This window comes from Aythya fuligula, chromosome 1, assembly GCF_009819795.1.
Source record: "Aythya fuligula isolate bAytFul2 chromosome 1, bAytFul2.pri, whole genome shotgun sequence".
Classification (NCBI taxonomy): domain Eukaryota; kingdom Metazoa; phylum Chordata; class Aves; order Anseriformes; family Anatidae; genus Aythya; species Aythya fuligula.
Genome location: NC_045559.1, coordinates 139,210,212 through 139,238,140, shown reverse-complemented (window position 1 = coordinate 139,238,140; position 27,929 = coordinate 139,210,212). Strand labels below are relative to the sequence as shown.

The 27,929-nt window shown below is 35.9% G+C and overlaps 1 protein-coding gene across 1 annotated transcript in view; it reads left to right on the top strand.

Annotated features, from left to right (window-relative positions):
• Positions 1 to 27,472, top strand: part of TSGA10 (testis specific 10) — a 30,065-nt gene extending 2,593 nt beyond the window's left edge. The window contains 19 exon segments of the mRNA XM_032200208.1: positions 1,613 to 1,754; positions 1,757 to 1,824; positions 2,563 to 2,628; positions 4,086 to 4,233; positions 4,236 to 4,285; positions 5,554 to 5,727; positions 5,883 to 5,960; positions 8,425 to 8,576; positions 9,984 to 10,099; positions 15,142 to 15,296; positions 16,506 to 16,561; positions 16,794 to 16,962; positions 18,869 to 18,979; positions 19,543 to 19,728; positions 21,440 to 21,649; positions 23,856 to 24,058; positions 24,352 to 24,456; positions 26,205 to 26,327; positions 27,388 to 27,472. Of these exon segments, the coding sequence (XP_032056099.1) occupies positions 1,613 to 1,754; positions 1,757 to 1,824; positions 2,563 to 2,628; positions 4,086 to 4,233; positions 4,236 to 4,285; positions 5,554 to 5,727; positions 5,883 to 5,960; positions 8,425 to 8,576; positions 9,984 to 10,099; positions 15,142 to 15,296; positions 16,506 to 16,561; positions 16,794 to 16,962; positions 18,869 to 18,979; positions 19,543 to 19,728; positions 21,440 to 21,649; positions 23,856 to 24,058; positions 24,352 to 24,456; positions 26,205 to 26,327; positions 27,388 to 27,472 (2,397 nt within the window).
• The last annotated feature ends 457 nt before the right edge of the window (positions 27,473 to 27,929 follow it).

Here is a 27,929-nt window from a genome sequence, read left to right as displayed (position 1 = left end):
ATAATAATGCTATTCTCCATCCTTTTGTGGCTAGGGATTACAGAAGTGGTACTGTTCTCATCCCTGGTTTGTGTTGCTGGAACAGGCCGTCATAAGCTAGAGCAGAGTGCGAAGACATGCTAGGGGCAAAGGTTGTTTGTACTTCAGGGTTTTTGTTGGCTATGAAGTTTTGTTGGTAGAGTGGTATTGGGTTTTGAGTCCATAAAGCCTTAAGGGATCAGTATTTTTGTCTGCTTAGACACCGCTTTCACCATATAGCATCATGTACACAACTGCAATCAGTTAGGGCACTCAATTACAATTCCTGCTTCATAAAGGAGATGGCTAAAAAAATATTTTCCATGAAGAATCCTTGATTTTGTAGTCTAAATATGGCAGCTCTGAGTGCGTTGGAGCTTTCTTGGTTTTCCAAGAGTAGGAGAAGGGGGGAGAAAGGTATAAATTGGTTGTATGGAGCAATGCAAATGCTTTTGGTATCACTGGTTACTCGTGGCTTGTCATTGTAGGTGTTTACGTAATAGATGATCCGATGCAGAGTAGGATTTAGCTTCCATGCCCTTTGTTAGCAGTTCTGTTCTCACTGTCAAAAGTGGGCACCGTTATGGACTTCCTTCAGTAACACCACAGCTGTATTCTCCCCAACCTGTATAACTCAGTAAAAGGGCAGGAATCCCAAACCACAGGTACAGATGCGGCCTGCACTCCTCTTCATGCATGCTTTCTGTTTGTTTTTTTCTTTTTAAAACTGCTTTTTCACTCAAACACTCAGTAATTATCACATTTATAGGTTTGTGACTGTGCTTAGGTATTAATTCAGTAGCATTAGCTGGATCAGGTTTGATGAAAATGTAAAAAATAAAATTATAATGAAAATCAATTCATATTTTGTTCACTGACTCTTAATGTATTTGCATATCCATTGAGCAGAAGTGGTAAAATTAAAAGCTACAGAATGTCACATGACAGAGTCCACCCACTAAGCTTTTTTTGCAAAGAATCTTTAATGTCTTTCCAAATAATTCAAAATGCATTTTTTATACACTGCTAGTAAAAAGAAGAAAACCCTTGGATTATTAGAATCTAGTGAATGTCACAGAAATCACTACTGAGATACTGACTTTTTCATGCATTACATGATCAGTCTGTGTAACCAAGGGACTTTCTGCATCGCAGCGTATTCGTTTTTTGGTTAGACTGGGATTGTAGAAACCTGAGGACTCAAAACATTGGAAAGCTGTATGAGGAACTGATGCTCCTTTAAACTGAGGTGTTAAAGGTGAGGTGATACTTGCCCAAATGGTTAGCAACTCTCATTTCTTAGAAAAAGGCTGTATATGAAATATATATTTTAAGACAATATTGTTTCAGGGAAATTATTAATTCTATATTGATTAGTTGATGAATTAATATTAGAAATTGATCTGATAAATTTCTGCTGGCCTTTAGTATGTATGGCCCTATCTCAGAGGTGATTGAAGGGCTCTCCTAAGATCTGACAGAGCCATGGTGAGTAAGGCTGTTGAAACCTTGAGACCAGGCCTCTTACTGTGAAGTAGTTCCTGCAGATCCTTGAAGATGAGATAAAATATTTTATTCTTCCTTGTCCTCATAGATTGAAGATCTGAAGAAAATAAACCATGAGCTAAGGCAACATGTCATACAACTGCTTGAGAAGAAGCAAGTGGTTGAAAATCAAGTGGGTAGGCTGTCCTGTAAAAATGATCATCTGCGTAAAGAACTTGCTGTAATTGCCAAACTGAGCAGCTGCAAAAAGGAAACCATTTCTTACTGAATACCACTGATAAGGAGCTTGAGGAAGCAAAGGTATCTGCTTATTAGAAATAATATCGTACAGTGATTATTTTAATGTTACTTCCTAATATGGGGATATATTTTTGTTTGTTTGTTTTCTTGACCTTTTCGGCTGAATTTTTAGCTTTCATCTCTGCTTTCAAGTATATTTCCTAGAATGAAGGAAAAATAGCTTCTGATAACTGATCTTTTTCAAGTGTAAAATGGTTCAAGGATTAAAGTCACATTTACAGTTGAAAATACTGAAATTTCTGTGCAGATTGCTTTTGATTTCACATGATAATGTCAAATTTCATTTTATGCACATGCAATTACATGATTTAATGTAGTATTCAGATGGAAGAAAGGATAGTTGTTGGCCATTGGTGTAACTACATGTATATTTCTTTAGTCCATAGGGATAGTCAAACTGTCCCTAAATTCAAAAGTTTCTTGGTAAAACAGTTCTTGGAACAAGTATCACATGCTTCCTTTTTCATTTCCTCACCGGAGAGTAATTCAACTGCTACTGGTTTTCTGAATCCTGGACTGCATCTGAAGATAAAACTTCTGATTCTCCTCTATATTAAATTTATTGTTGTTAAATTTTCAGCCTACGATAACTAAGCAGCATATACAAAATATTAGTTGCAACAATAGCATGTACATAATAGTAACATGTACAAAAGAATACATCAGATAAAATGCTGGATCTGCCCTAACGATTATAAAAAATGTATGCATCTTTTTCTCTCAATTTTTTTATGGTAGATTCAAATCTGACGCCAGCAGAACAAGATAAAGAAGCTGTCACGCACAGTGGAAACACTAAAATCTGTGAGTTAAACATGCATTCTTAATACATATGTAGCTATGAAATCAGGCAACTTCCATATTAAATTATTATTTTAACTAGTTAATTTCACTTGCTTTGTTTTCACTGATAACAGGTGAGTTAAAGAATGGATAAATGTGTCTGTTCTCATTTGTCATTCTGTTGCTAAATGGATGGGAATCTGTTTCTGTTTTGCAGCTAACTCTAAGGATTTTGCTTTTGAGAATCTTTTTAAGAATCTGACTTTTTTATGAAAATATGTTTATCTATTTTGAATACCTTGTAAATCATTTATGAAACAGAAACAACATTTATATTTAATATTTTTATCTTATTATTTTATCTAGTTTCAGATGTTACATTACTGTTGGAATATTTAGAAACATCTACAATGTCGTAGAAATATTTGCCAGTGATAAATGTTACTTATCAAATTAACATTTGAATATATTAAGTGGATACCTGAAACATAAATTGATAAGTTTTTTGGTTTTTTTTTAGTCATGATTTTAATTTCTTTCCATAATTTTAAGATTTTTCTCAAAATTCTGGGGTGGTGATGAGTATGAGGGAAGAATTTGTTTTTTACTTTCATGCATGTTATATTTGACCTTATACCACAATTCTGCAAAGAATCCCCTCTGAAAAACAAACAAACAAAAAACATAACACTGGGCATGTAGAGCTTACTGTTCAGTTACCCCTGAAAGATTTTGATCCTTCAGCCAGAGAGTTTGGAATTTAAGAGCTAGATTTGCTGAGAGATTTAGGGGACTTCTATAACTTTTTAGGGATTTAAAGTCTATTTCTGATTTTGTCTTAAAAAAAAAAAAAAAAAAAAAAAAAAAAAAGGAAGAAAGAAATTTGTGGAGCTTAATATTCCCTAGCTGCTTAAACTTTCATGAGTTCAACAGATGGATTGTAACAGAGAACGATTAGTTTTGCAGTTTTGAACTCTGGAACCACAGTTCATCTTCAAAATCTGCTTTAGGCCCCTGCATTACTTTCTGGATTTCAACTAGAATTAGTTACGCATGATGTTATTTCCATTTCAAAAGTTCATTTTTCATGGATCTTATGTAAACACAGTGACCTATTTTTTTCATACTAAAAATTTGTATTTGTATTCCAATACAAATCTATTTAATTGTCCTCCTTAGTTATGAACGGATATATTCCAAGTCAGTTAACACTTAGCTTTTATGGCCTTTTCTGTCCTGTTAGGTCAGCTTTAGAAGGACATTCAAGCATGCTCTGCAATTTAACATAAAAGAGAAAATACTGTCATTCAGAAGTTACTTTGAAATATTATTTTTAAATGTTTATTGTATTTATATTATAAATATTTGGATATTTAACTAGATATCTTCATTACGAAGAGTACGTTTATCCATTTTATACTTTTTCATTACAAAAGTTCTGTTTCAGTGAATGAATTATTTTACTTTTTTAAATACAGGTTATTTTACGAACAGAAGGTGAAATAACACAAGGGAAGGCACCTTCCAGGCTTGACACATTTATTAAGACATTGGAAGAGGACAGAGACTACTATAAAAGTGAACCTGAGAATTTGCTGAAGGTATTTAGAAACGTGTTTTCAAGTCCTAACGGAGCTCTACCTGTGGCAGCATGTCAAAAAAAAAATCAGCCATCCAGGTGAGCTTGGAAAACACTTTGGAACAAAAAGAATAATACAGTCTTTTTGGTTTATCTGATGACATATTACCAGGAAGAAAAACGAATTGATTTTAAATCAATGCATATTGATGGCAAAAAATGTGAAATTAACTAATGCTTCACACAGAATATATATGTGTGGCTTTAACTGGTTACATTTTAATAATGTCTTAGCCTGATTATCAAATTAACGTTTGAATATATTAAGTGGATTTCTGAAAATTCCTGTACTATTTGTAATAAACACTTGCTGTTCAAAAGAAGAGTTTATAATATTAAGAAATGTGTATGAACAGTCTTGACCATCTAGTTACCTAGGTTGAAGTCTGATTACACCTTTTAAGTAAATTTGCAAAGCAGATATGAAAATTTGTTTCTCTACTTTAACTTTGTATCACATTATTCTTTAAGGAATTGAGTTCTGATCTGGAAGTTTTGAAAATATTGAGAGAGCGTGAAGGACTTAAGTCAACGCTGAAAAAGTATGAGCGCCATGTGGCAGAAATTCAGGGTAACTTGAAAGTTTTAACAGCTGAGAGAGACAAAATTGCCAAGCTTTATGAACGGGTAACTTTGTTTATGTTATTTTGGTTAATTGAAATAACTTAAAGTGATGTACAAGAAAGATGTCAAGTATTTTTCATGATACTTCTTTCAAGAAATAAGTTATGAAAAGTCTGAATTTGACAGTTAAATACAAGCACAAGGTTGTAAGTGCTGACCTGAGTTAAGAATGCTTTCCTGAATTGAAGCATATATGCATAAATCACTGCTTCATCTGTCATATGGCATAGTTTTCGGGTTGCTCTGCACTACCAGACATATTTGCCTTATTATATTCACTGTAGTCATAGTTTTATCCCACACCAGAAGATTTTACAGTTTTGCAGTAAGAAACAAAAATATTTTTACCAAACACTGAAATAGTTTGATTTGAAAACATTGCTGAAAAGTCTCATGAGTGTTATTGTTTAGGATCCTTATTCTTATTCTCCATTTTGTTACTAAAATTCCATTTGCTGCCATGATGTGCTAATGTAATGTGTTGTTATTTTGGCCTACTAAAAGGTAATTTTTTTTTTCACTGATAATTGCTTTTTGCAAGCTTTTTAGGATGAAAATCTACTTCTTCTGTTGAGCAATTCTAACTGAAATTCTTTAACCAGTCCTACTTGTGATTTATATACACGGTAACATGCTACATTATTTATTCCATGTTTCCCCTATACTGCTGTTTTTAAAAACAGGCACAGGAAGAGATTTCCCGGCTTCGTCAGGAATTTATCAAATGCCCCAGGACTCCTAAAAGTACTGTGACAGCTCAAGCTATGTTAAGGCATGTGGAGACAGAAAGGGATACAGCACTGTCAGATTTCCGAAGGATGACTACAGAGCGTGACAGTCTCAGGGAGCAGTTAAAGGTTTGATTTTTTTCACTCAAGCTTATTTTGATGCAAAAATTACACAGTATTGTAATTAAAGTTGCTAAAGATTTCTGTTTTAATACATTAATTGCATTACCTTTCTGTGGTGAGCTCTGATGTTCTATATGTGATTTCATTGTTATTTGACACAGATTTCCCAAGAGACTGCATTTAGTGAAAAGGCTCATTTGCAGCAGAGAATTGAAGAGCTAGAAACTACTATTCAAAATGTAAGGGCAAGTAATTATTTATAGAATTGTAAATGTAATACAGGTGACATTTAGGGTTAATCCTGCAGGATTGACTTTACTGCCTTCTGTCAGGGAATAACGGGAGGAGAGCAGTGGATGTCATTTGCCTAGACTGTAGCAAGGCTTTTGACACTGTTACTCACAGTGTTTTTGTATCCAGGTTAGGAAGCTGTGGTCTGGATGGGCGGGCAGCTAGGTGGGGAAGAATTTGATGGGTTGGTCAGGCTCAGCAGGCAGTAGTTAATGTCTCACTCAGCCTGGGGGCTGGAAATGTGGATTGCCACTTGGGTCTGTTCTGAGGCCTGTCCTGTTTAAGCTTTTCATCTCTTAAAGAAGCAACTGAACATATGCTTGTAAAGCTTGCAGATTTCCCCAGATTGGAGAAAACGGTTGATATGCTCAGGAATAGGGCTGTTGTCCACAGGGACCAATGTCTGGGAAGAATGGCCAACAAGAACCTTATGGAAAAAATACTTATGAAAAAAAGATGAATGCCAAGCCCTGAATTTGGGATCAAGAGCCCCTGGCACCAATATGAGCTGGGAACTGATGGGTTTGGGAGCGGCTGTGCTGAGAAGACCCTGAAGGTCCTGGTGCACAGTGAGCTGTGCATGAACTGAGTGCTAGTTTACTGAGTGCTCGTTAGACCACATCTAGAATGCAGTTTTGCCCCCCAGTACAAGAAAGACACTGCCAAACTGGGGCAAGTTCAACAAAGGGCTCCAAAGATAGCCAGGGCTGGAGCACTTGCCCTGTGAGGGAGGCTGGGGGCAGCTGGGCTTGCTTAGGCTGGAACAGAAGTGGCTTCAGGGGGACCTATGAGCTAGCTGCCAGTACTCAGCAAGAAGTCAGAGCGAGACTTCTCACAGCAGTGCATGGTGGAAGGATGTGCAACAATGGCCATAAGTTGAAACGAGAAAGGTCCACACTAAATACAAGGAAACACCTTTTTCCCCAGTGAGGCCAGTCAGGCAGTGAAACTGTCTCCAGCCTTGGAGATTTTCAAGACTTGACTGGACAAACCTGACCTCAGAACTACTTTGAGCAGGACTTCAGCCTAGAGTCCATTCCCTGGAGTCCCTTCCAACCTCAGTTGTCTGATGATGGTGTCTTACTAAGCCCCAGTGCTCCAAAAGAAAATGAAATTATACTGTTCTCTCCTATGTAAATTATTATGGTGTAAATTACTGATATGTTCAGTTGTTTGCTAATGTATGGCCCTAAAATAGAAAATGAAACATTAATAACATGAATAGAATTCTTGAGGGTAGAACTTGATTTTAAATAGGTAAGCATTGATTTCTGTAGTGCCTCTTTCTCCTAGATCTTGTGGTTAGAAATTATAGTTCATTTTAATTTTTCCCCTTCAACATTTTAAATCCTATCAAGCTTGTAAATATAGTTCTAGGGATTATCTTATTAAACCGAATGCATCTGTAATGAATCCTCTGAGTAGTAAATTAGCTTTAATAACACACTTGACACATGATATGTAGTGAATATCAGGAACAGTCTTGTTTTAGGTATGTTGTTTTATTTCTTCAGTTTATTCAATATCCTTTGAGGATGATGCTTGAACATGAAATTTATGGCACTAATACTGAGGAAGGTACTGTACACCAGGAGCTTACTGACTTGCTCTTCAGTGGTGTGATCTTTGATTATAGTAACGCAGAAAATAGCACTGAAAGAATTAGTAAATAAGGAGAGGGATGAAGTGAGAATTTTTTACCTTAAAAGAGCTGTTTCAAATAATTTTGAAAGGACAGTTCTTCGAATATTAAGAGAATATACAATATTACATTTTAATAATCAAGCACGGCTTCCTTTAAACTGGAAATTCCAAACCAGCTTTGCTAGAGTCTAAGCAATAGTTTCTGGAACAGTTCTTTCTATGTTCTAGGTACACACTTAAAGGCCTCGTGGCAATCGCTTGGTCATGTGGTGCTTAATGGAGGTGTTTTGCAGTGTCTTCTCTTTCCAAATATCAGCATAGCTATATAATGTGAGACCTAAACCCAGCAGTGGTGGTGGTGTATCTTCAGCAGTGATTTCTGCCTTCATACAACTATAATAACCTCTTCTGTTACCTAATTTCGCACTGAAAACTTCAATGCTGATAAGTGCCAAACGTTTTTGCCCTAGGACATAATTACCAACCCAAAATTTACATTAATAAATCAAAATGTTCCCAGGGATCTGAAAGACAGGAAATTGATTGTACATCAAAGGTAGCGAGAATCACATTTCAGCTCTTTGTCAATTATCTTTAGTAAGCTGGGAAGCCCTGAGTAAACAAGGAACTTGGAGATTTCTCCTTTGGTAAAAGATTTGTGTTAAATACAGATTTGAATTTGAATAAATATGAGAAAAATATGATAATATATGTGAATCAGATTTTTTCAGTTTTTCATGTTTAATTCATGTTTAATTATATTTATAGTTAGATAGTGAACGGTTAGAACAGATGTCCAAAATGGCACTAATGAAAGAGAACATAGATTCTCTGGAAACCGAAATGAAAATATTGGCAAGAAGAGCCCTGGACTCTGAAAATGAGCTGAGCCACCAGAAAGCTGAATATGCTTCACTTAGGTAAGCAAAAGTGTAGAATTGCATTAGTTTGATGAGTAATGCTGGCCAATGTCTGTTGGTTTTCCTAACTCTTATTTAGCTCAAAGGGAGAAAAATCTAAGATAGTTGTTCTTGTGAGCCATCCTTCTTTTTGGAATGAAATGGTTTTCCTCATTGCTTATTTATATGTAAAATGTTGGCTTGATGGTATTACAATATGCTGAAAACCGTCATCAGTAAAAAAGCAAAAGTCACTCTGACTAAGATTAAGGGCTTTCTGTTAGAAGTTGCAGTGTGATTTTTTTTTTATGAATTGCATTTAATAAATCATTTTCATTTCTAGTTGTTTTTACAACAAATGCTTTCAAGCTTATGAGTGTCACACATTCAGTTAGTTTCAAACACCTTTTTCTTAGTCTTGCATTCTTTTCAAGAGCAGAAATAAAACTGAAGCCTTGTGCTGAGTTTTTGGCCTGCTGCTCAACTGGAGTTCCTAACTGTGCTCAGAAACATACACTGGCACTAGACAGACTCAAGTGAAGCTGTTAGGGAAGAAAGCATAGGGCAGTAAGTGCGTGATAAAAAGGATAATTTAGTGACTGGAGGGGAAAATCAAGCACCTGTGAAGTCTCTGCAGAGAGATAAGAAGGACTAGATCACAGACTGAACTAGGCTAGAGTGAACAGACTGCAGAAGATACTATGGCTCTTTCCTTGTATTTCATAAATTGTAATTTAGTTAGGCAACTAGTTTCCTAAACCCATGGGTCCTTAAAAGTGACTGGTATAGCTGATGCATAGCTGCTATATTTTCTTGTTGTTGGATTTTGATTGTTGGGAATGATGGGTGTTAGCATGCTATATTGTGCTGGCCCACGACACCTTTCTAAGGATCCTGTGGTTTCTAAAATAACGTGAACTCCTTTGACAAATCTTGTCCTCAGTTACTGCTGCTTTATAAGATGTCAGATTTATGAATATTGTAAAAACTGATTTCTTGAAGATTAGTTGCTACTACTAAAATATTTTTTTGTCTCTCCCAAAACCATGTTAACAGTTCTCTTCAGTTTCTTCACTTAAGAACATTAATATTATGTGATTTGAACAAATGACTTGGGAATAACTTAAAATAGGTCAAGCATTCCAATTTGTATCCTAAGTAAAAATTTTTATTTTAATCATTTTGGACAAATTTTTAGTTCCCCCTGTTATAAAAGTTCTTACTTTCCTGTGATTTTTTTATAGGTGTATTCAGACTCTAATGTCCAGAGATTAAGGTTAACATTTATAAAATATCCTGAATAGTCTAAAGTATACAGAAGAATCTTGGTTTTTCTTAACTTTGGCCAATTTAGTAGCATTTCAGAAAGGAAAAAAAAAAGATATATAAATATCTGAATTCTCGTGTTTAATGCTTCTGCTTTTCCAGCTTATTGAATGAAGAGACAGAACAGAGTCTTTCAGAGACTCAGAGAAGCCTTATTAAGAAAAAATATGAAATGCAACTTTCAGAAGAGAAAATTAGACTTTTGGGTGAGAAAATTGGTGAGTGGCAGATACATATTTTCTAATAAAATTCAGTAGGATAATTGTTATATTGCTACTTTTTCTTTTATTTCTTATGGATTGCAAGAAAAATATTGAATGCAAATAAATATACTTTTGCTAGTTTTAATGTTTTGTGCAAAACAGCTTTTTTCTTTCATTGTTGGAAGGTTTTTGCATTTTTTAAATGATACAAATAAAGCTCTTGCAACTAAGTTTTGGTTGCTGCATGTACTGTTGGCTGAACATGGTATGTTGTTACCAATGTGCAGTATTTGAGCCTACCAGTTACATTTGTGAACCACTACGGTGGTGCTTGCACCTCTCAGCATCAGTGGAAGATGACATAATCGGGAAAATATCCTTTACAGACTATATCCTATATTCTATGTTGCGCCTTTTTCATATCATGGGGGTAAAGAGGTGGACACAGTAATTATTCCTAGTGTGCCAAGGAGTATGTTATCACTTTCAGAAATACAATTGTATCGTGTTATGTCTTTTACTATTTCCTATAGATGCAATTGACAGGATGTATTCTTAATTGCAGTAGTGAATTTGTGAAGGGAAAATAAAACTAATCTATAGCTAATGATATCTAATGTTAGTGTTGTCTTATACTATTAAATTTTTTCCATTACTTGAAACTTTTAAACTCCAGTCATTTGGGTTTAAGCATTTCACTCGAATAAGCAGAGTGAACCTAAATTTTTGAATGCTTTGGCTAAGGTGGTTAAGCCACTCCTGAGAAGGCTAGAAATAATATTTTGTCCATACTATAATCCACATATTTCATTCAAAAAGTCCTAGACCCCAGAATAGTGAAGTACGGACTTAATGTTTGATAGCAGTGTCAGTCTGTGTGTCGTTGCATGCTTTAGATCATTCCCAGAAAATGTGTCTGAATTAAGCATATTTTAAGCCTCGGAAAAATTGCCGTTTTTGAAAGCTGAATAGAATCTTTTCAGAATCTGGCATCACCGTGTTGCAGTCTAGATTCAAAAAGATGTTTTCATTACTGTGAGGCAAGTCCGGGCAAAGAAGCCTGAAATTAATGGAAACTGCCTTTCTTGTACTCTTGATTATCCTGTCACCGCAGGGATAACAGAGGAAGATGCTGACTAGAAGGAAAGAAACTACAGTGTAGGTGTGGAGAGAGAAGGTACTGAGCTGAGAGATTTTAATAGCAGAATCAACAAGGAATGGATACTGAGACTGCAGTTTGGATAAGACAGCATATTCCTTGTGAAACAGGGAAAAGTAAAGCTAATGTAGAGCTGAGAGACAAAAAGATGGGTTATTACGCTGGACAAGAATTTACAACAAGGAGGATGGGTTGTCAGAGGAGACTGTTAAGTGGGAAACAGACTGGGAGCAAGGGAGTGGAGAACCCGAGTGTAGATGTGGCACCAGGGAAAGCTGGAGCTATGCAAGAAGCCAGACTGAAAAATAATAAAGGGAATTAATGAAGAAGGATTGAAGACATCAAGTGAACTGACCTAGTATCTAAGTGGTTAAAGAGACTAGGAAAAACCTTAAAATTGCATGACTGGTTCAGAGATGACAGGTAGGACTTGCAGCTGTCGGACACACATAGGAAATAGCAGCCATACATACAGAAGCTTTAGGACAATAAATCTGAAAGCAGGACAAAGACTGGAAGTAAAGGAGATTGAGGCAGAAAATGTAGATTTAGAAATTTAGGTTTGGTGGAGAAGGAGTTTAGGATGAAAAACCTTAAGACTTAGGGCTGACCAAAGTGAAGAAAAAGGATTAGCTGCTAATCCTATCTTCCTGGAAAGGTGGAATTGGTGAGGATGGAAAGAAAATGTGTGCCCACTAGAGAACCTTTTTGCCTTTTGGAGTCTGGAATGGAGCTCAGAATTCACAAACCTCGTGTTACCTTCGCTGGTTACCAAAACAATAAACTTGGCAAAGCATCTCTGCCCAGTGCTCTTCCACAGAGAAAATGGCAAATACATACCCTGATGGTTTGTCGTCTATGTCATATGACACATGATGGGAATCCAAATCCTGCTTTTCACTTGTCACACAAATTTGGTAACGTGGTACAGAAACAATCACTAAAAAGTTGGGAATGCCATACGTAGGGTTGTCTGTACTGCTTAATTAATAAACCCTGGTGTTTTTTTAAGTTATGGTATTGTCTTTAATTACACTATCATGGTGTTTTTCTGTAGGATCCTTGCTGCAAATTTTGCAGAGTTTTGTAGGGAGTAATCAGTGTTGTCTAGTGAAGCAAGCTTGTCTATCAGATCTCCTTAGCCGAAAATGCAGTGAATAATGCAGGTAATTGCAGAAAGCACATGCTATTAAAATAGTTAAATATTGTTATGCGGTGTTTTGTACTATTGCTGTCTGTACCTTAGAATTTTGGGGTGACGCACAACTTTTCAGAATTGCTTACTAACTATACCTATTACTTATTCTCAGAGTACCTGATTTGAGACTTCAGTTAACAATTTTCATAAATTTTCACACAGCTGTGAAAGGAATCCACGGTTGTTTGTATTGAACATGTAACACTCTATACTGAAAATTCAGGTCATAATTCAGGCATCCAAAATACTCGGCATTGTGCATTCATCTTTGGGCCTCCATTCATTCTCTGTGAAATGGTGTTTAAAAAAAACAACTTTGCTTAGAATCTCAGAATGGTTGAAGCTTGGAAGGGTCCTCTGGGGGTCATCTGGCCCAACCCCCTGCTCAAGCAGGGCCACCTAGAGCACATTGCCCAGGCCCATCTCCAGGCAGCTTTTGAAGATCTCCAAGGAGAGAGACTCCACCACCTCTCTGAGCAGCCTGTGCCACTGCTTAGTTACCTGCACAGCAAGGAAGTGCTGCCTGGTGCTCAGAGGGAGCCTCCTGGGGGTCAGTTTGTGCCCACTGGGTACCACTGAGAAGAGCCTGGTGCCTATGTGTTTGCACCCTACTTCCAGGTATTTATGTGCATTGATGAGATCCTCCCCAAGCCTTGTCTTCTCTAGGCTGAACAGTCCCAGCTCTGTCAGCCTTTCCTCATCAGAGAGATGCTTCACAGAATGGTTTGTGTTGGAAGGGACCTTAGATGCCATCTAATTCCACCCCCCCGCCATGGGCAGGGACACCTCCCACCAGCCCAGGTTGCCCAAAGCCCCATCCAGCCTGGCCTTGAGCACCTCCAGGGATGGGGCACCCACAGCTTCTCTGGGCAGCCTGTGCCAGGGCCTCACCACCCTCACAGTAAGGAATTTCTTCCTAATACTTAATCTAAATCTGTCCTCTTTTAGATTTTAGCACTTCTAGAGTGCCATCATCCAGACAATTTCTCACCCACTGAATGGTTCATGCATCAAATCCATGTATCTCCCGTTTTGGGGAAAGGATATCACGGGGGACAGTGTCAAATGCCTTGCACAAGTCCAGGTAGATGGTATCTATCAGTTGCTCTTTGCCTGTCTACCAATGCTGTAACCCCATTGTAGGAGGACACCAGATTTAGCAGGCATGATCTGCCCTTAGTGAAGCTATGTTGGCCATCACCAATCACCTCCTTATTTTCCACGTGCCTTAGAGTAGTTTCCAGGAAGATCTGCTCCATGATTTTTCTTCAGTCTGTTCCATTCCATGACCTTCCTTTGTCTTTGTGTCCTTTCATTGGACTTTCCCATAGCTCCATGTCTGTCTCTGGCCTCCAGCTAGGCTTTTTGCCACTGACCACCACGCTCTGGGCCTGGCCATTCAGCCAGTTTTCAGTTCACCTCATGATTGGACGCGATGATCTTGAGGTCTCTTCCAGCCTAGACAATTCTGCGTGATTCTGCGTGATCTTCCCATCCAGCCTATACATCATCAGTTCGTCCATGAGGATTTTACGGGGGGCAGTGTCAATGGCCCTAATAAAGTGCAGGTAGACAATATCCACCTCTCCTCACCAACCAGGCCAGACATTTCATTGTAGGAGCTTTGTCAAGTTCACCAAGCATGACTTACTCTTGATAAATTCATGCTGACTACTGAAGATTTTCTTGTCCTTCATGTGCCTGGAAATGGTTTCCAGAATCAGCTGCTCCATCAGAATTTTCTTTAGAGCGAGGTTCGAACACTGTCTGAGTAGTTTTTAGGGCCATACATCCAAAATACATTGTGGACGTTTGAGTGTCTTTCACCTTGTGTATTAAAATAGGGAGAGGATCTGTGGAAAAACTGGAACGTGAATATAGAGTATGATGTCCCTGAAAGACTGAGCCACAGATCGTTTTAGTTCTGTTGTTTTATCTCCTGGAAGTAGTTTAAAAGTACCATACAATTTGCCCAGTTATGGTGACATTTAATGAGTAATTTGCAACCTGCATGCTTTTTATGAGAAGTAAAGGTCACTGTAAGCAGGATCTCTGCAGTTCTCCCCTGTGAATGCAGTGTGTGTACCTCATACAAGAACTGATTCTCTGACCTCTTAAAGATAAATGTAATATGTAGCACTTTGTTAGTTGAAGAAAGATAGATCTCTTCTCAAACCTGATTGCGTAATAAGTATATTAATTGTTTCCCTCATCGTTATCTTTGCATTTTTAAGTGATGTTGATTTTTTTTTTTAAGTAGTCACTTTATATACATGTACATAAAGTTCTTTTAAATCAAAGACTGTTCCCCAAAAACTGTCTAATATCAGGATATCCATCTCCTTCACTTCATGTCAGTCACTCCAGGCTGCAGCCTACACATGGTGTCTATCTATTGTAACTCTATTTAAGCCATTTATTTTTATAATACCCAACAAAGCTGCTTTGAATGATCCCAACATTTGCTGTTTAAAGATAGATTTTTTTTAATTTTTTTTTAAGTCACACAATTTAAGGTCTTGAAAGAAGAATGCGGTACTACAAGTATCATTGGGATTGTGTTTCTGAAAATGTGCACGCTTTGGCATTTTCTTGAAGGGGAGCTTTTGCCATGTTCTTTCACTTCTGAAGTGTATCAAAAGAATTTTTGTCTTGAATGGGTTGAATTAATAAAAATGAGACCTTTCTGATTGTGTTCAGATAACTTTTCAAAACAAAGTCTTCTGCAGCAAGAGAAGATCTGTGCTTTGAAAGAAACAATTGTGCGACTTGGTAAAGAGAAGGAAACTTTGCAAGAGTGTGTGGAAGAAGAAAGAGAGAAGATTGTCACTTTTGAGGAAAACCTGACAATTAAAGTACGTTCTAACATGTAAATAGTCAGAATGGGTTATGGGATCACGAGAGATGAAATAGAGGAAGGATCTGTTGGGTCATCACACCTATCTTACTTGGTATTTACAAATAAGTACTCCGTACTGATCTAGTTCCGCTTAAGTTTCAAGGCAAAAATAAAACTTGTGTTAACTTAGCAGCCGTGGGTTTGAGCAGTGTTTGGTGTTTTGCATAGTTTATACCTATCAAGACAGGAGGCTTTAATTACTTTCCTAAAGTGGAGAAAGGTAAATCAGTCAACCAAATATTTGGTTTGTCATAAAATTTAGCCTGAATTATTTCTCGGGGCTCATTGATGTTAAAGATACAGTGCTAATTAATATTGCTTTTCTTGTCATTGATGTTGCATCTGAATGATATCCTTTATGACTTAAAGTACTAGCTTACCTAAATAAATTGCATCGTTTTGTTGCGTAATATGATTCCAATCTGTATAATGAAGCTGTCTAGTTCACAAACGTTATCTCTCTTCTGCTTAAGTTATCTGGATAGATAACTGGATAATGGATAGATTTAGGATAAACTAAATAAGGTATTTCATAACTGTTGTGAGTGTTAACTCAAGAATTTGCACTGATTTTAACAAAATATCGAAGAAATGATATTGCAGGGCAGACTATAATTATCTTGCCATAAGCAACGACTACACATTTTTAGAACTGTAAACTGTAGAATGGTGTCTGTTTTAGAGAAGAGATGTCTGTCTCTCATGTCTCTTGTGTTTCCAGTGGAAAACATCTCCTTAGCCTATTTGTACTCCTTTTAATACCTGTATCCAAAGACAATGGAGTGAAGTGATATAATTTGTCTTAGTTTTTGTTCGTTTGTTTGTTTGTTTGAATGGAAACACAATGGCAGAGTTCTCATTTTATCAATTAAAACCTACCAGACTCTGGTAGTTTATTAATTGTAGAAAAACAGTGATAACTTATCTAATAGATAGAAGACATCATTTACGTTTGGGCTTGTGAGCCAAATGCTACCTTTAGAACCACAAAGGATTAAAAATTTTAATGGTTATATTCTGCAAAAGATATTTGTCTAAATAGTAAACGATGAAACTTTGAAAATCAGAATCCATTTTACATTAAATAGTTAAATTAATCAGCTGACTGGATAAATGGAAATTATAGCAGTGAGGCATTTATATTGATTTTGTATTTCTTTTCAAGGAGAAAACCATTTCAGATTTCAAGACTCTGATTGCTGAGCTGGAGCATTCCACAAAGTAAGGATAAAATTTCAAGATCATTATTAAATTTTGATTAATGTTTAACATTAACTCAAAAAGTGAATCATAGTTATGTGCTAACGTATGCATTGGATTTTTTTACTCTATTAAATATTAAAACGTTACAGCTTTGTTTCATGACTTGCAAACTTAACCATTGGAAAAGCTATCATTTTTAATAGGTTGGGCAGTATTGTGATACCTGAAATATTTATTATTTGCTGCATAGAAAATCTGCTGAAGCGCTCTGTATCAGTGAGAAAGATATCACCAGTTTGCGTCAACAGCTACAAGACACCAACAAAGAACTTGCACAGACTAACAAGAACAGAGAATCATTAGCTCAGGAGAATGACAGGTTACAAGAGCATCTTTCTAATATTGAGGAAGAAAATCAGGTATATTTGTATAAAGAACTCTTGATTACAAAGGAAATTTGGGTGTTTTTCTTGTAGTGCATGGAATTAGTGGGCCCTTATGAAAGGTAAAGCTGCAAATGAAATTTTTAAGCTTGTTTTTCAAACTGAATTTTTTCACTTACTGCTTAGGTCACTTGTATAAAGAAGACCAGCTATTCTTGTGTAATTGTTTGGCTGCTATTTCCAGAAACAACTCATTAATGCTTTTCTTACTGGTCTTCATGTCAAACATTGTAGCAGTTATAACCACTCCTCCCACGGAAAAGTACTCTAAGGACAAAATGGGTATTTGTTATACTGTGCTGTGGCTGTCCCAGAGCACTTACAAGCTTATGTAAAAACTTGTATCAAAACATTTGATTTACTAATAAGTTTAACACATGACAGTTATTAAATTTCACAATTTTATTAATATGATTCTACTTACAGTTCTTCAAAGGGGCTTTTGGAAATATTTGATTATAACACATTATATTACCTAATGAGTTATTTATTTGTATACAGTTACTAATGAAATTAGTTAACATACTAAAGTGTAATCTCGTGCACACATCATGTTTGTGCATCAATGTGTTTTCCAAGAAGCTAGAAATAAACCTAAGTATCTGTAGTGGGTCATCACTGTGTAATGCTCTGCTATTTCTTCTTTTTGCTAAAGCTTCTGCTTTCATTTAGGTTTTCTGATGTTTGCTTTTTCTCCTCCTCCCTTGTTCAATTGCTTAGAATATCTTCATCTTTGAATATACTTTCCTACCTTCTGACTTTCTCTTCTTCTAGAAATGCTTTAGTCACCAAAGGTAGGTAGTGAGTGTCAACAGAAACATGGATTGCTGAAAGTGATCACTCCAATGAATCACTGTTCTGAACCTTCTCTCAGAATCCCTTCTGTTATTGATACAGTCAGCTGGCAAAAAAAATAAAGCTACATGTTCCTTCTAGCTACCATTAAAAGCTTAGTGGTTTTCTTTGCAATGTGCCTGCATGCTTGTAGAACTTAGAAACAAACAAACAAAAATGGTAGCATCACATCATTAACTCATTTTTTTGGTCTTGCCTCTATAATATGCATTAGTTCCTCAAGGTTTTTCTGTTAATATAGGTGAAATTCAAAGGGTTTTAATTAGCATTCTCCTATCTTCATTTGGGCTTGCTGGACAAGCTCACACAATTCCAGAGCACCTTCCTCAGCAAGGCACAGCCCTTTCACAACAGAAACATGGGTTTCTCCATAGCTTAGTGTTTGTTTGTTTGTTTGTTTTTCACACGCACTGCTTCTTGCAGCTGAGTAACTTTGTAGTTACTCTTCATAACTTTGTAAGGAAGGAAGAGCTTCTGGAACTGCCTCGTTCAGAAACCTTTCTACAATTTTTTTCATTCTTTTCTGTTTCACAAGCAGTAGTTGCCAGAACTTCTGTATGCACTCTCCTAGTACTTGTGACTTTATTTCCTTATTAGAACATAAACACTTAGATTTTTTATTGTTGTTTTGTGTTTTTTTTTTTTTTTTTTTTCAGTCTTCTGCATTTTCAAAAGTGGAATTTTAAGGGGTTATAGCATATAAAAAAGGGGGAGCTCCTTAAATGGGGTAGGCTATTTTACTGACCACCTAACTGCTGAATAAAACATCTTTTTTCTAGCTAATTGCAATATTTCCTGATTTACTATTTTCTTCATATTAAGGTTTTGTATTATTTTTAAGTCAAAGAAGGTAAATATTTTTGATACACGCAACATTTTGTTTCTAGAAATCCTCATGGTTTAGATTTTGTATATCCTTTAAAAAGTTACTTAATAAAGCCATAGGCTCTAGATACACATTGATTTTTTTCTCAAGGTACAAATAGCATACTTTAACTTTATAAAAGAAAATAATATTTCTTTATAGGCACTATATAAAAAAATAGCAAAGTACCAGAATGAGCTTGATGACATGAAGCTGAAAGCCCAGGATTCAAACACACACATAGTCAGGCTGAAGGCAGAACTGAAGTCTAAAGTGAGTACATGGATTAAACCTGTTAGTAAAAGTTGTTCATTTAACTAAAATTGAAATCATAAACGTGTTTCCATGGAAGAGTTTTCTTCCTAGCCAGAACTTACTTAGATTTTGTTAATATGTTTTTAATAGTTTGAACACATTTTCTTAGCTGATTTTCCAGTATACAAGTAATGAAGTGTATTTCACTGTTCTATGTGTGTGTGTGTGTCTCTGTGTTTATTAAATTTAAAAGTTCAATGACTTATACAGGAACTCGTGACTCTTTTGTCTTTTACTGTATGGCATTAACAGTAATAAATAATAAATAAAATCTACAACATATTGCTATACATCATATTTTTAATATTAATGTAGCCATTTTTAACAGATGTCTCTTGAGCATCAAAATGCGATCACCTGAAACAACACACTGTTTCCTAAGAAGTGTCCCAATGTTTTTTGCTAAATGGCAAAATTCTCTATAGAAAGAGAACATCCAATGCCATGTAATAGCTGTAAACCTACAAATATCTCAGTTTGTGAAACTTACTGGAAATTATAAAACGAGCTTTATGTGTTAGGAGAGAGAGAACTGCGAGCTTTTGGAGAATTACCACCAAGCACGTGAACAAGGAGAAAGCTGGGAAGCAAAATGCCGTCAAGCAGAAACAGATTGTAGCTCTGTTAGACTGACTCTAATCAGTACAGAATCTGAGAACCGCAGGCTGAAAGAGAAAATGAAGTCCCTTGAAACAGAGATAGAGCAAGTAAGTTGAAATCATTATTTCTGTAGTTCACTCTTGAAATGATCTGGCAATAGTTTTAAGCTTGCAGCTGTTTAAAATTATGTGTAATAACACATTTAACTCATATTTTAGAGATAGTTGCTACAATGAATTGTATAGAGTTTGAACTTATTTAATAACGTAATTAGACTTCCATTAGTCACACTTGGGGAAAAAATATTTAAAAATAAAAAAAAGCATATTTCAAGGAAAAAAGTTATAAAACAGCTCTCACATTTGGAATCAGTTGAAGATATAAACTCCCACGGAACTCCACAGCATACCTGAAACATACCTAGTTCTTTGTCGCCTGTTACATTCCTGTCCCTACTTTCCTTGCTTCCAGCTTTTCAACTCTCTTTCCAGTGCTTTACGTGTCCCAAAGATCATTTTCCTACCTGAAATTGTGAAGAACATAAAGGGCAGTACACAGCATGGCTTTGAAAATACATTATGAACATATAAACTATTGAACATATAAACTATCTTCTGGTTTGGGGTTGCTGCAGTTTTTGCTGCAGATGATCTCTACTTCCTAAATATCACATAGGCTACTGAAGACTGTCTGTGCACATTACATATCTAAGAGGAACTGATCTGCAACTGTTCGTGAAGAGGGATGAGAGAACACAGCATTAGCAAACCAGCACAGGACATCTGTGTGTCAGATTTTGATTTTTTTTTTTTTAATATAACAAATCTGGTTGGTGGTCCTAGTTTGTGCACTCAAACAGGTAGAGATTTCATCCTTCTTCCTCCTTCCCACATGGCTTATATTAATTATAGGAATAAACAGACCTCTTCATGAAAACTCTGTCAACAAATGGAGTCAGAATTCCAGATGGATATCATGTTCAGGTTTGTAAGGCGTGTATCTTAAGTAACTAATTTTTATTAAGAAAACTTAATGTGCTTAGTAGTGCCCTTCTGCTTTTTTTTTAGGCAAGACAGAGCTAGAATTAATGTGATGTACTCCCCCTACAATCATCTCTTTTCATCTCAGTCATAAGAAATCTTTCAAGGAAGTCAGTGCTTTACATCTCCCCTTACTTTTGTCAACCTTCCACACTCTTTCTGCCACCCACTGAAAATTAAATGGTTAAAAGTGACTGGAAATACAAGTCAGGTACGACTGGGCAAAGTACAGGCATTTTTCAAACAGGAAAAAAATTGGTTATGTTAATTTAAAATACATAACATTCTAAATGTCTCTAGTCAGAACTGCTGCTGCTGGTTTGTGGACTACTTTTTAGTGTGGCTTCTGTCATCTCTTCATTATGCCTGAGTTTACAAGTGACAGCAGTATAAATGTGACTGACAGTATTTCAGCATTCACCGATCTTCTGCATGCAAGAATACATTTTATTGTACAAATAAGGTCTAATCTGAAATCAAATGGAGCCCATGACAGAATTTTGAACCTTATTAGCTCTGTAGAAAGAGTAGAATCCTAGGAAGAGAATTTAAAATGTTAGTAGCTGGTTTTGCTATCAGAAGTGAGAATATTTTTTCTAGTTATTTTATATAAAGGAGGTTTTTAAATAAATAACTTTAAAGTTTATTCCAGAATAAACTACTGCTGCCTCTTAAAAATTCACCACCGCTGTGTAGAAATGTTTTTGTAGGATTTTGGAAGCGGTTTTATAATTTCTTTGCAGTACAGTTTTGATTATCTGATATTGCTTTATTGTAGCATTTAGCAACAGAAGAAGCATACCAGTCTCAGATTTCTACTTTACACAAGTCTCTTGTGAGAATGGAAGGAGAGCTGAAAATCATCCATCAGGAGAGAGTCTCTATACTTGCAAACCTCACATCTACACAAGAACGTTGCGCTAAATTAGATGCAGGCAAAGAACTATTAAATCAGCAGTTAACTTCCACAGCAGAGAAGGCAGAAAGGGTATGTGAAATATATTAGAAAAATAATTTGTTACTGTTGTACTTAAGGAATGTCAAACTACTTAGAGATCTAGAATGATCACAGAAATCCCTATTCATAATTATCGTCTCTTTTATTTTTTTAATGTTTAATTTGGCATACCTCTGGAACTTAATCCTCATTGGGTGGGTGCTGTGTGCTATCTGGAAAGCTCACTCTTTGCAGGATTTTACTTTGAATACTGAAAAGTCAGGACTTAAAATTACTGATTGTTTTTCAACAGAGGTCTTGGATTTTACATCCAATCACTTAGTAAGCAGAATATCTGGAGTAGTTTATTAGCACAGAAACTTGACATGGGCATTAAAGTGCTTGGCTGTTTTAGGGAGTTACAATCTCTTTAATAATTTCTCCTTATTTTTCCTTGAAAATCAGTTTCTGTTGCCCTTGATATAAAAAAATACAAAATTAATATTTGATACACAAAATAAATCAGCTTAGATGAACTCGGAAAAAGTGTTCATACATACTCAGAATATTCAGATATTTTCTGCATAGTTCTATTGCTGTTCTGTCTGTTCCCTGCTCCAGCTGAGATAATTTCATGTTCCTTGGGCTTCCAGCATTCTCTTTTAACCTTTATGCCATTTCTATGTAAAGATGTTGTTTGACATTTGGTTATTTGTTCCAGCCAAATGTGTTGTACGATGTCTTTTGTATAGTTCTGGAATACTCTATGACGCATTTGATAGGGAAGATTTCCAGCATATGACACTTGTCTGAAGCTTTTGTGAGATTTAATACAATTAAGTCTTCCAGTATCCTTCTGGGAAATTGTCAGAGAAGGGGCTTGCTGGGGTTGTGTGGAAAGAAGCAGAAGTTTCAGGAGAGAAAAATGCAGAAATGCAACTGGAGAGTTTTGTGAAAATTCTGAACCTGGGAAATTTTCACTATTTTCTTCATACCTTTCAAACAGTAGTCTTTCATCAGCTGTGTATAACCCTCAGATAGGGTATGTACTTTACGTGGTAGTCCGTTGGAGAAAGCTACATTATTAGATTGCAGCACATGTATATTCGTAAGTCAAAACTAAACCCGATGCTGAATAATGGGTTGTTGTTGTTGTTTTTCCCCAGTGGATTTAATACCATTTATTTTCTTATAACTTACACTGTCTACATTTTTTTGTATTCTTTTGTTCTGAAATACAAAAGTAAAACTGAAGCGGTTTATAGGCAAGGAACTAGATTTTCATTGAAAGCTAGTGGAAAATTGGATTTTCAGAATAAGGAAAACTTTTGCTTTAATTTGTTAAAACCATATAGTTGGATTTTGCTTAGTGAAATTAAAAATGCTTTTTCTTCTGTTGGTCTGTTACTTGAGTTTTCTCAGTCTTGTCCTGGTTTGAACACAAAAATGATTATCCTCTGAAAATTCTGAGGAATGAGTTGGAGTGTTTGTTGAGGTGTCTCAGCTCATAGATTTTCCACAACCATTGGGTGAGCATTATTGAGCATAATGCAAAATAGGGTGGAAGAAAATAGAGACAAAAGTGTTTACAGTATCCAAAGTGAACTCAGATATATTAAAATGAAAAGATAAAGGAAAAATAGCATCTATTTTACTTACTGACATTAAACCAAGCAATTTTCTGCATCTTTAGCTAAATTGATACAGATTTTCCTTATACACCTTCTCTGGGATTTTTTTTTTCTTTTTGTGTTTGTTGCCTTTCCAGCGAAACATTAATTTTCCCTTCTTTCCTCCTAAATTTTTTTTGATGCTCTGTTAAGAAAAATAAGTGTCATCTCACTCTACTGGAGATACAGATATTGTTTGGTTAAATGACATCTGGATGTCATCTCCTGCGTGAAAATAGTTAATCAGTATTCCTTCCCTCAACAGAATGTAAAACTTCCCTCCTTCTCTTTGATAATCATGTTTTTCACATGAAGAGTGTGTCCACTGATCCATATATTTCATAGCAGTTTGTCGTCTGTAGTAAGCATGCTTATGTTCAGATATATACATTGGGTGAATTTATACATCTGACACAGGGTTTTGATTGAGGTCAAATAAAACAGTAATCAACCACCTTGGAGTAAGAGTGTTCCTGGGTCATTGATACTAGAATTTATTTATTTATTTATTTTTAAAAAAGGTTACCCTAACAGATGGCCAGTAAGGTTAACAGACGTACACCTAAAACTTTACAATCTTTGTTTAGCTGCAGAGTGAGTGTGAGTCTTCCTATTCTGAAATAGAGCTGCTGAGAAAACAACTGGGAAATGAAAGAGCATCTCTGAAAAACCTGGAATCTTTGCTTGCATCCAATTGTGAGAGAGAATTTCAGTCACAGATAGCAAAGCAAGAAAAAGACTCTGAAATTCAGCTTCTCAAGGAACAGCTTTCTTTAGCGGAGAATAAACTGTGAGTAAATGACCAGGAGAATATTGTACTTTTTTTTTTTTTCTTCCCAATTATAAAGAGATGGTTTATATTTAGCTCCATTTGTACTTTGGATACCTTATTAACAGAATATACCAAAAATCTGCTTTTAATTCCTCAGCTATAACCTGAAGGACGTTTCCATGTAGTGTTATATTCTACTCCAAAACAGAGACAACTGCATGGTGTAGCTCTTTTCATTTTGCATTATTGCGTTTGGTACCATACTTGGAGGTTTATAGCTGCTGTCTAATTAAAGCGTATTGGCTTTACAGTGCTGTGCAGAGCCGAGATTTTACTCAGCTCAAAAATACAGCAGCGCAGCTAGAGTCAGAACTGGAAATCACCAGAAGACAGCTGGGAACTGAGCGGGTTGAAAGGCAAGTACACGTTTTTGTATTATGCTTCCTCCACCTAATTGGGGTGAAATACAATATAGTACTGAGATTTAAACTAATAATTTAAACTAATTAGAAGGATAAACAGCAAAGTTTGTGTTTGCTTTGCGGTACGTCTCCTGTGAGCTCAGAGGCTACTGATGTCACTGAACTTTGTGTGAAACATGCATTCTGTCAAAATTCCTCGTCTCCCAATGGAATGAGATACTGAGATGAACTGCCCTCTGGAATGGCCTAATTTAGGATGGGGTGGATCACTTTCCTGGAAATGCTTGTCTGTCTGCGCTCATTTTCCTTGACTTATGGTGAGAGTCTAAGCGATTAGTTGGCTAGATGAGTAATTTATAGAGTGCTAGTTCTGTGATACAAACACTATCTTTTGGCTACATCTGCAGTAGGGGACTAAAACTGATCAGAGTCTTGACTTAAGGGGTACGTACAATTTAAGTGTTAATAGATACTCTGGAAGAATTTTAGCCCGTAGCAACCTGCCTTCTTCCAGGTACTGCTCGGGACACAGAAGGTGCCAGGGATGGTTCCCAAATGACAATATGGAATAAATTTTCTTTTTTATTTAATGGGAGTGGGGTGTGAGGAGGTATCTAGAAGGGCCTGTACATAGTGTTAAACTAATATAGCTGCAGGACCCAAGAATGTTCTCTGGCATGCTTTATGAGTTAGTTTAGCTCTCTAGTCTTGGTGTCTTAAAGAGTTTCTTATCTGTGAAGCAAGAATAGCAGTATTTCACTATCTCATGGATGTATTGAGGATAAAAATATTACAGTGCCAAGCATTATTTTGGGTATATAAAAGAGATGAGTAGAAGCAGAGTGATGTGATTATAGCATAAGTTGAGAATTAGGTCTCCTGTTTAATTGTGGCAAATTACTTTGTTGATATTGTCTCTTGTAAGTAAGGATGAAGGCTTTGAAAGGAAAACCTCTACACTTGAGATTATGTATGTCTTTTAAAGATTAATTTCTTAAATATCACAGCGTATGTTTCAATTTCAAACTGGATTCTCCTGAAGTCAGGCAAAAGATGCAGAACTTTGGTTTAAGGTGGCATTGTGTGCTTTGTCAGCTGCATAAAATAAGCAATATTGTATACTAATATAGCAGTACGTTTGTTTCAAAAGAAACTCAGTCTTCTTTAAACTCTACTTACTTTCTCCTCTTCTTTCTCCATTCACCCTGCATGAATGCATCCATTTTGTAATGCTTGGGTGTTCCCTGGTGGGGGATGCAAGTGTTTCTTTTTGAGGTGTTCAATGGCAAAAAGTTGAATCAGCCTCCATACTTAAGCTCTCCTCCTAGTTAAGGATAATTTTTTATTCACTTGGTTATTTACAGTTGCAGTAACATTAAGTTTTAATTTACAATTTGTTAGCACCATAAACCATTACATTTGTTAGCACCTCATTCTGAGGCAAAGATCCTTGTTGCCATTCTTGAAAAAAAATTCTCTTCTACTTTAAGAGAGTTACAAACACAATCACCTGAAATGTTTTGGAAAGAACAAAGTTAGGTTGCATGATGCAGTCTGTAAGTCAGTACTTGCAAACACACTATGCAGACAGAGTTGCTAATCTGTCTTTCAGAGTATATTATGAATACCATTAAATCATTAAAAAAAAAAAAAAAAGTGGCAAAGGAAATGGTAATGACTATAAGATAACTGATCATTTTTTGAAAAGTGCTTAGCCTGTCTCTAAAATGATTTTTATCTAGGGAACGTGCTGTACAGGAGCTTCGACGCCAAAATCGTACAATCTCCTATCAGTTAAGCTCTACGTTAAGAACATCATCACCTGAACGTACACACCATCAATCTCTGGATTGGTCCCTGGAAGGGTAAGCAGTTCAGCAACATTTAAGTTCCAAGCACTGGAAAAAAAAATAACTAAAACTTTAGACTCTGATACTTCTTCTTGAAATATTGGCTCAACTCCACAGAATTACACTGCTCAGAAAAAGTTACAAGATTCAGGACCATTATCTTTTGATGGTACTCCTTTTATTTTGTTTTATTCAGCTATGTCAAAACTATATTGTTAATAGCAACTTACTTGCACCAGGATGCTATAGCCATAAATTCTTGAAACAATAATAGTAACAATGCTACATAAAATCTCCACTTGACTTGCCATCATTTTGTGCAGCTATAAATATTTTCTTATTTCCTACATAAAGGCTCATAACAATCCAGCCTTTCTTCTTCTAGTAGCTTTCAGAATCGTTTTTACTCCCTATATGTATATGTCTGTGAGCGTTTTGTCCAAGAAACATAAATGCATTCTGAAAGTCTTCAAACACATGTAACACTGCAGAGGAACAAAGCCAAGTTTCCTTTTAGCAGTCACTGAAAGGAACCTCCATCGTATACAGCTACTCCCATAAGATTCAGTCTGAGCTTAATTTCCTATTTGGTAGCTGCTTACTTGTTGCATCACAATTTTTATGGAGATAGATGGCAGCATGCATTAAAATTAATTGCCAGTTGAGTGGGAAAATTTCTCAGTTCAAGATTTACAGGAAATCATTTCTGCTTTTGAGGTGGTTATGTACTTCCAAGACGAATTTTCTTAACACTTTTGGTACCTGAGATAATTGATTCATCCTTGTTATCATGGACTCCTCTAGGTACTTAAGTCCTAATAATTCAAGGCAGGTTTCTTTGGGCCAACAAGCTAGTCCTGGTGCCCTTAGTTGGAAAATTCAGCAGTCTAAGCTTGTGAATTGGTAACTCTTGGTAGCAAATATAGGGAGTCTTCATTCCTCTGATAGAACCATGTCTACTTCTCCCTAGTCAGAATACAGCATAGGTTTTACATTTGTTGGAAAAAGCTCTGTATCATTTAGAACAATTTAATTTAATTTTTATTACCATAACATTTTCTTCTATTTTTGATAGTCTAAAGAAAAGAGGGTTCGATCATCATACTGATACAGATGAATATGGTACTGTTTCTATTTGTATTGACCCTTTATCAGGGTGATAATATTCCTTTTTAATTAGTAAACTAAAATAAATTGGTTTAAATTAAAAATTGTTTAAATTTCATATCAAGACTAATCTTCTACAAACTAGATTATGAATTCAACTCCTTTCTTGTTTGCTTTTTGTATTGTTTTTCTCATTACTAGCCTGATGTGGCATGATCTGCTTTTGATGTTCCTAGGGAACAAGGAGTTTAAATAAAGACTAAAAATGAATGATGTGAACCAGGTACAAATACTTTGTTTGCTTAAGATCTTCAGCTGGTCTAAGCTAAAACTTTCTCCGTTAATTCAATGTAGCTTTTGAATGTAAATGAACTTTTTCTACTAAATTAATTTTTTCTACTAAATTATTTTTAATTTTTGTGTGCCCAAGATACCAATATCATTCATACATTTTTACTTAAACAGTTCTTTTTTATAATTTCTTGGCCAAGTGAGGAGAACTAGGGTTGT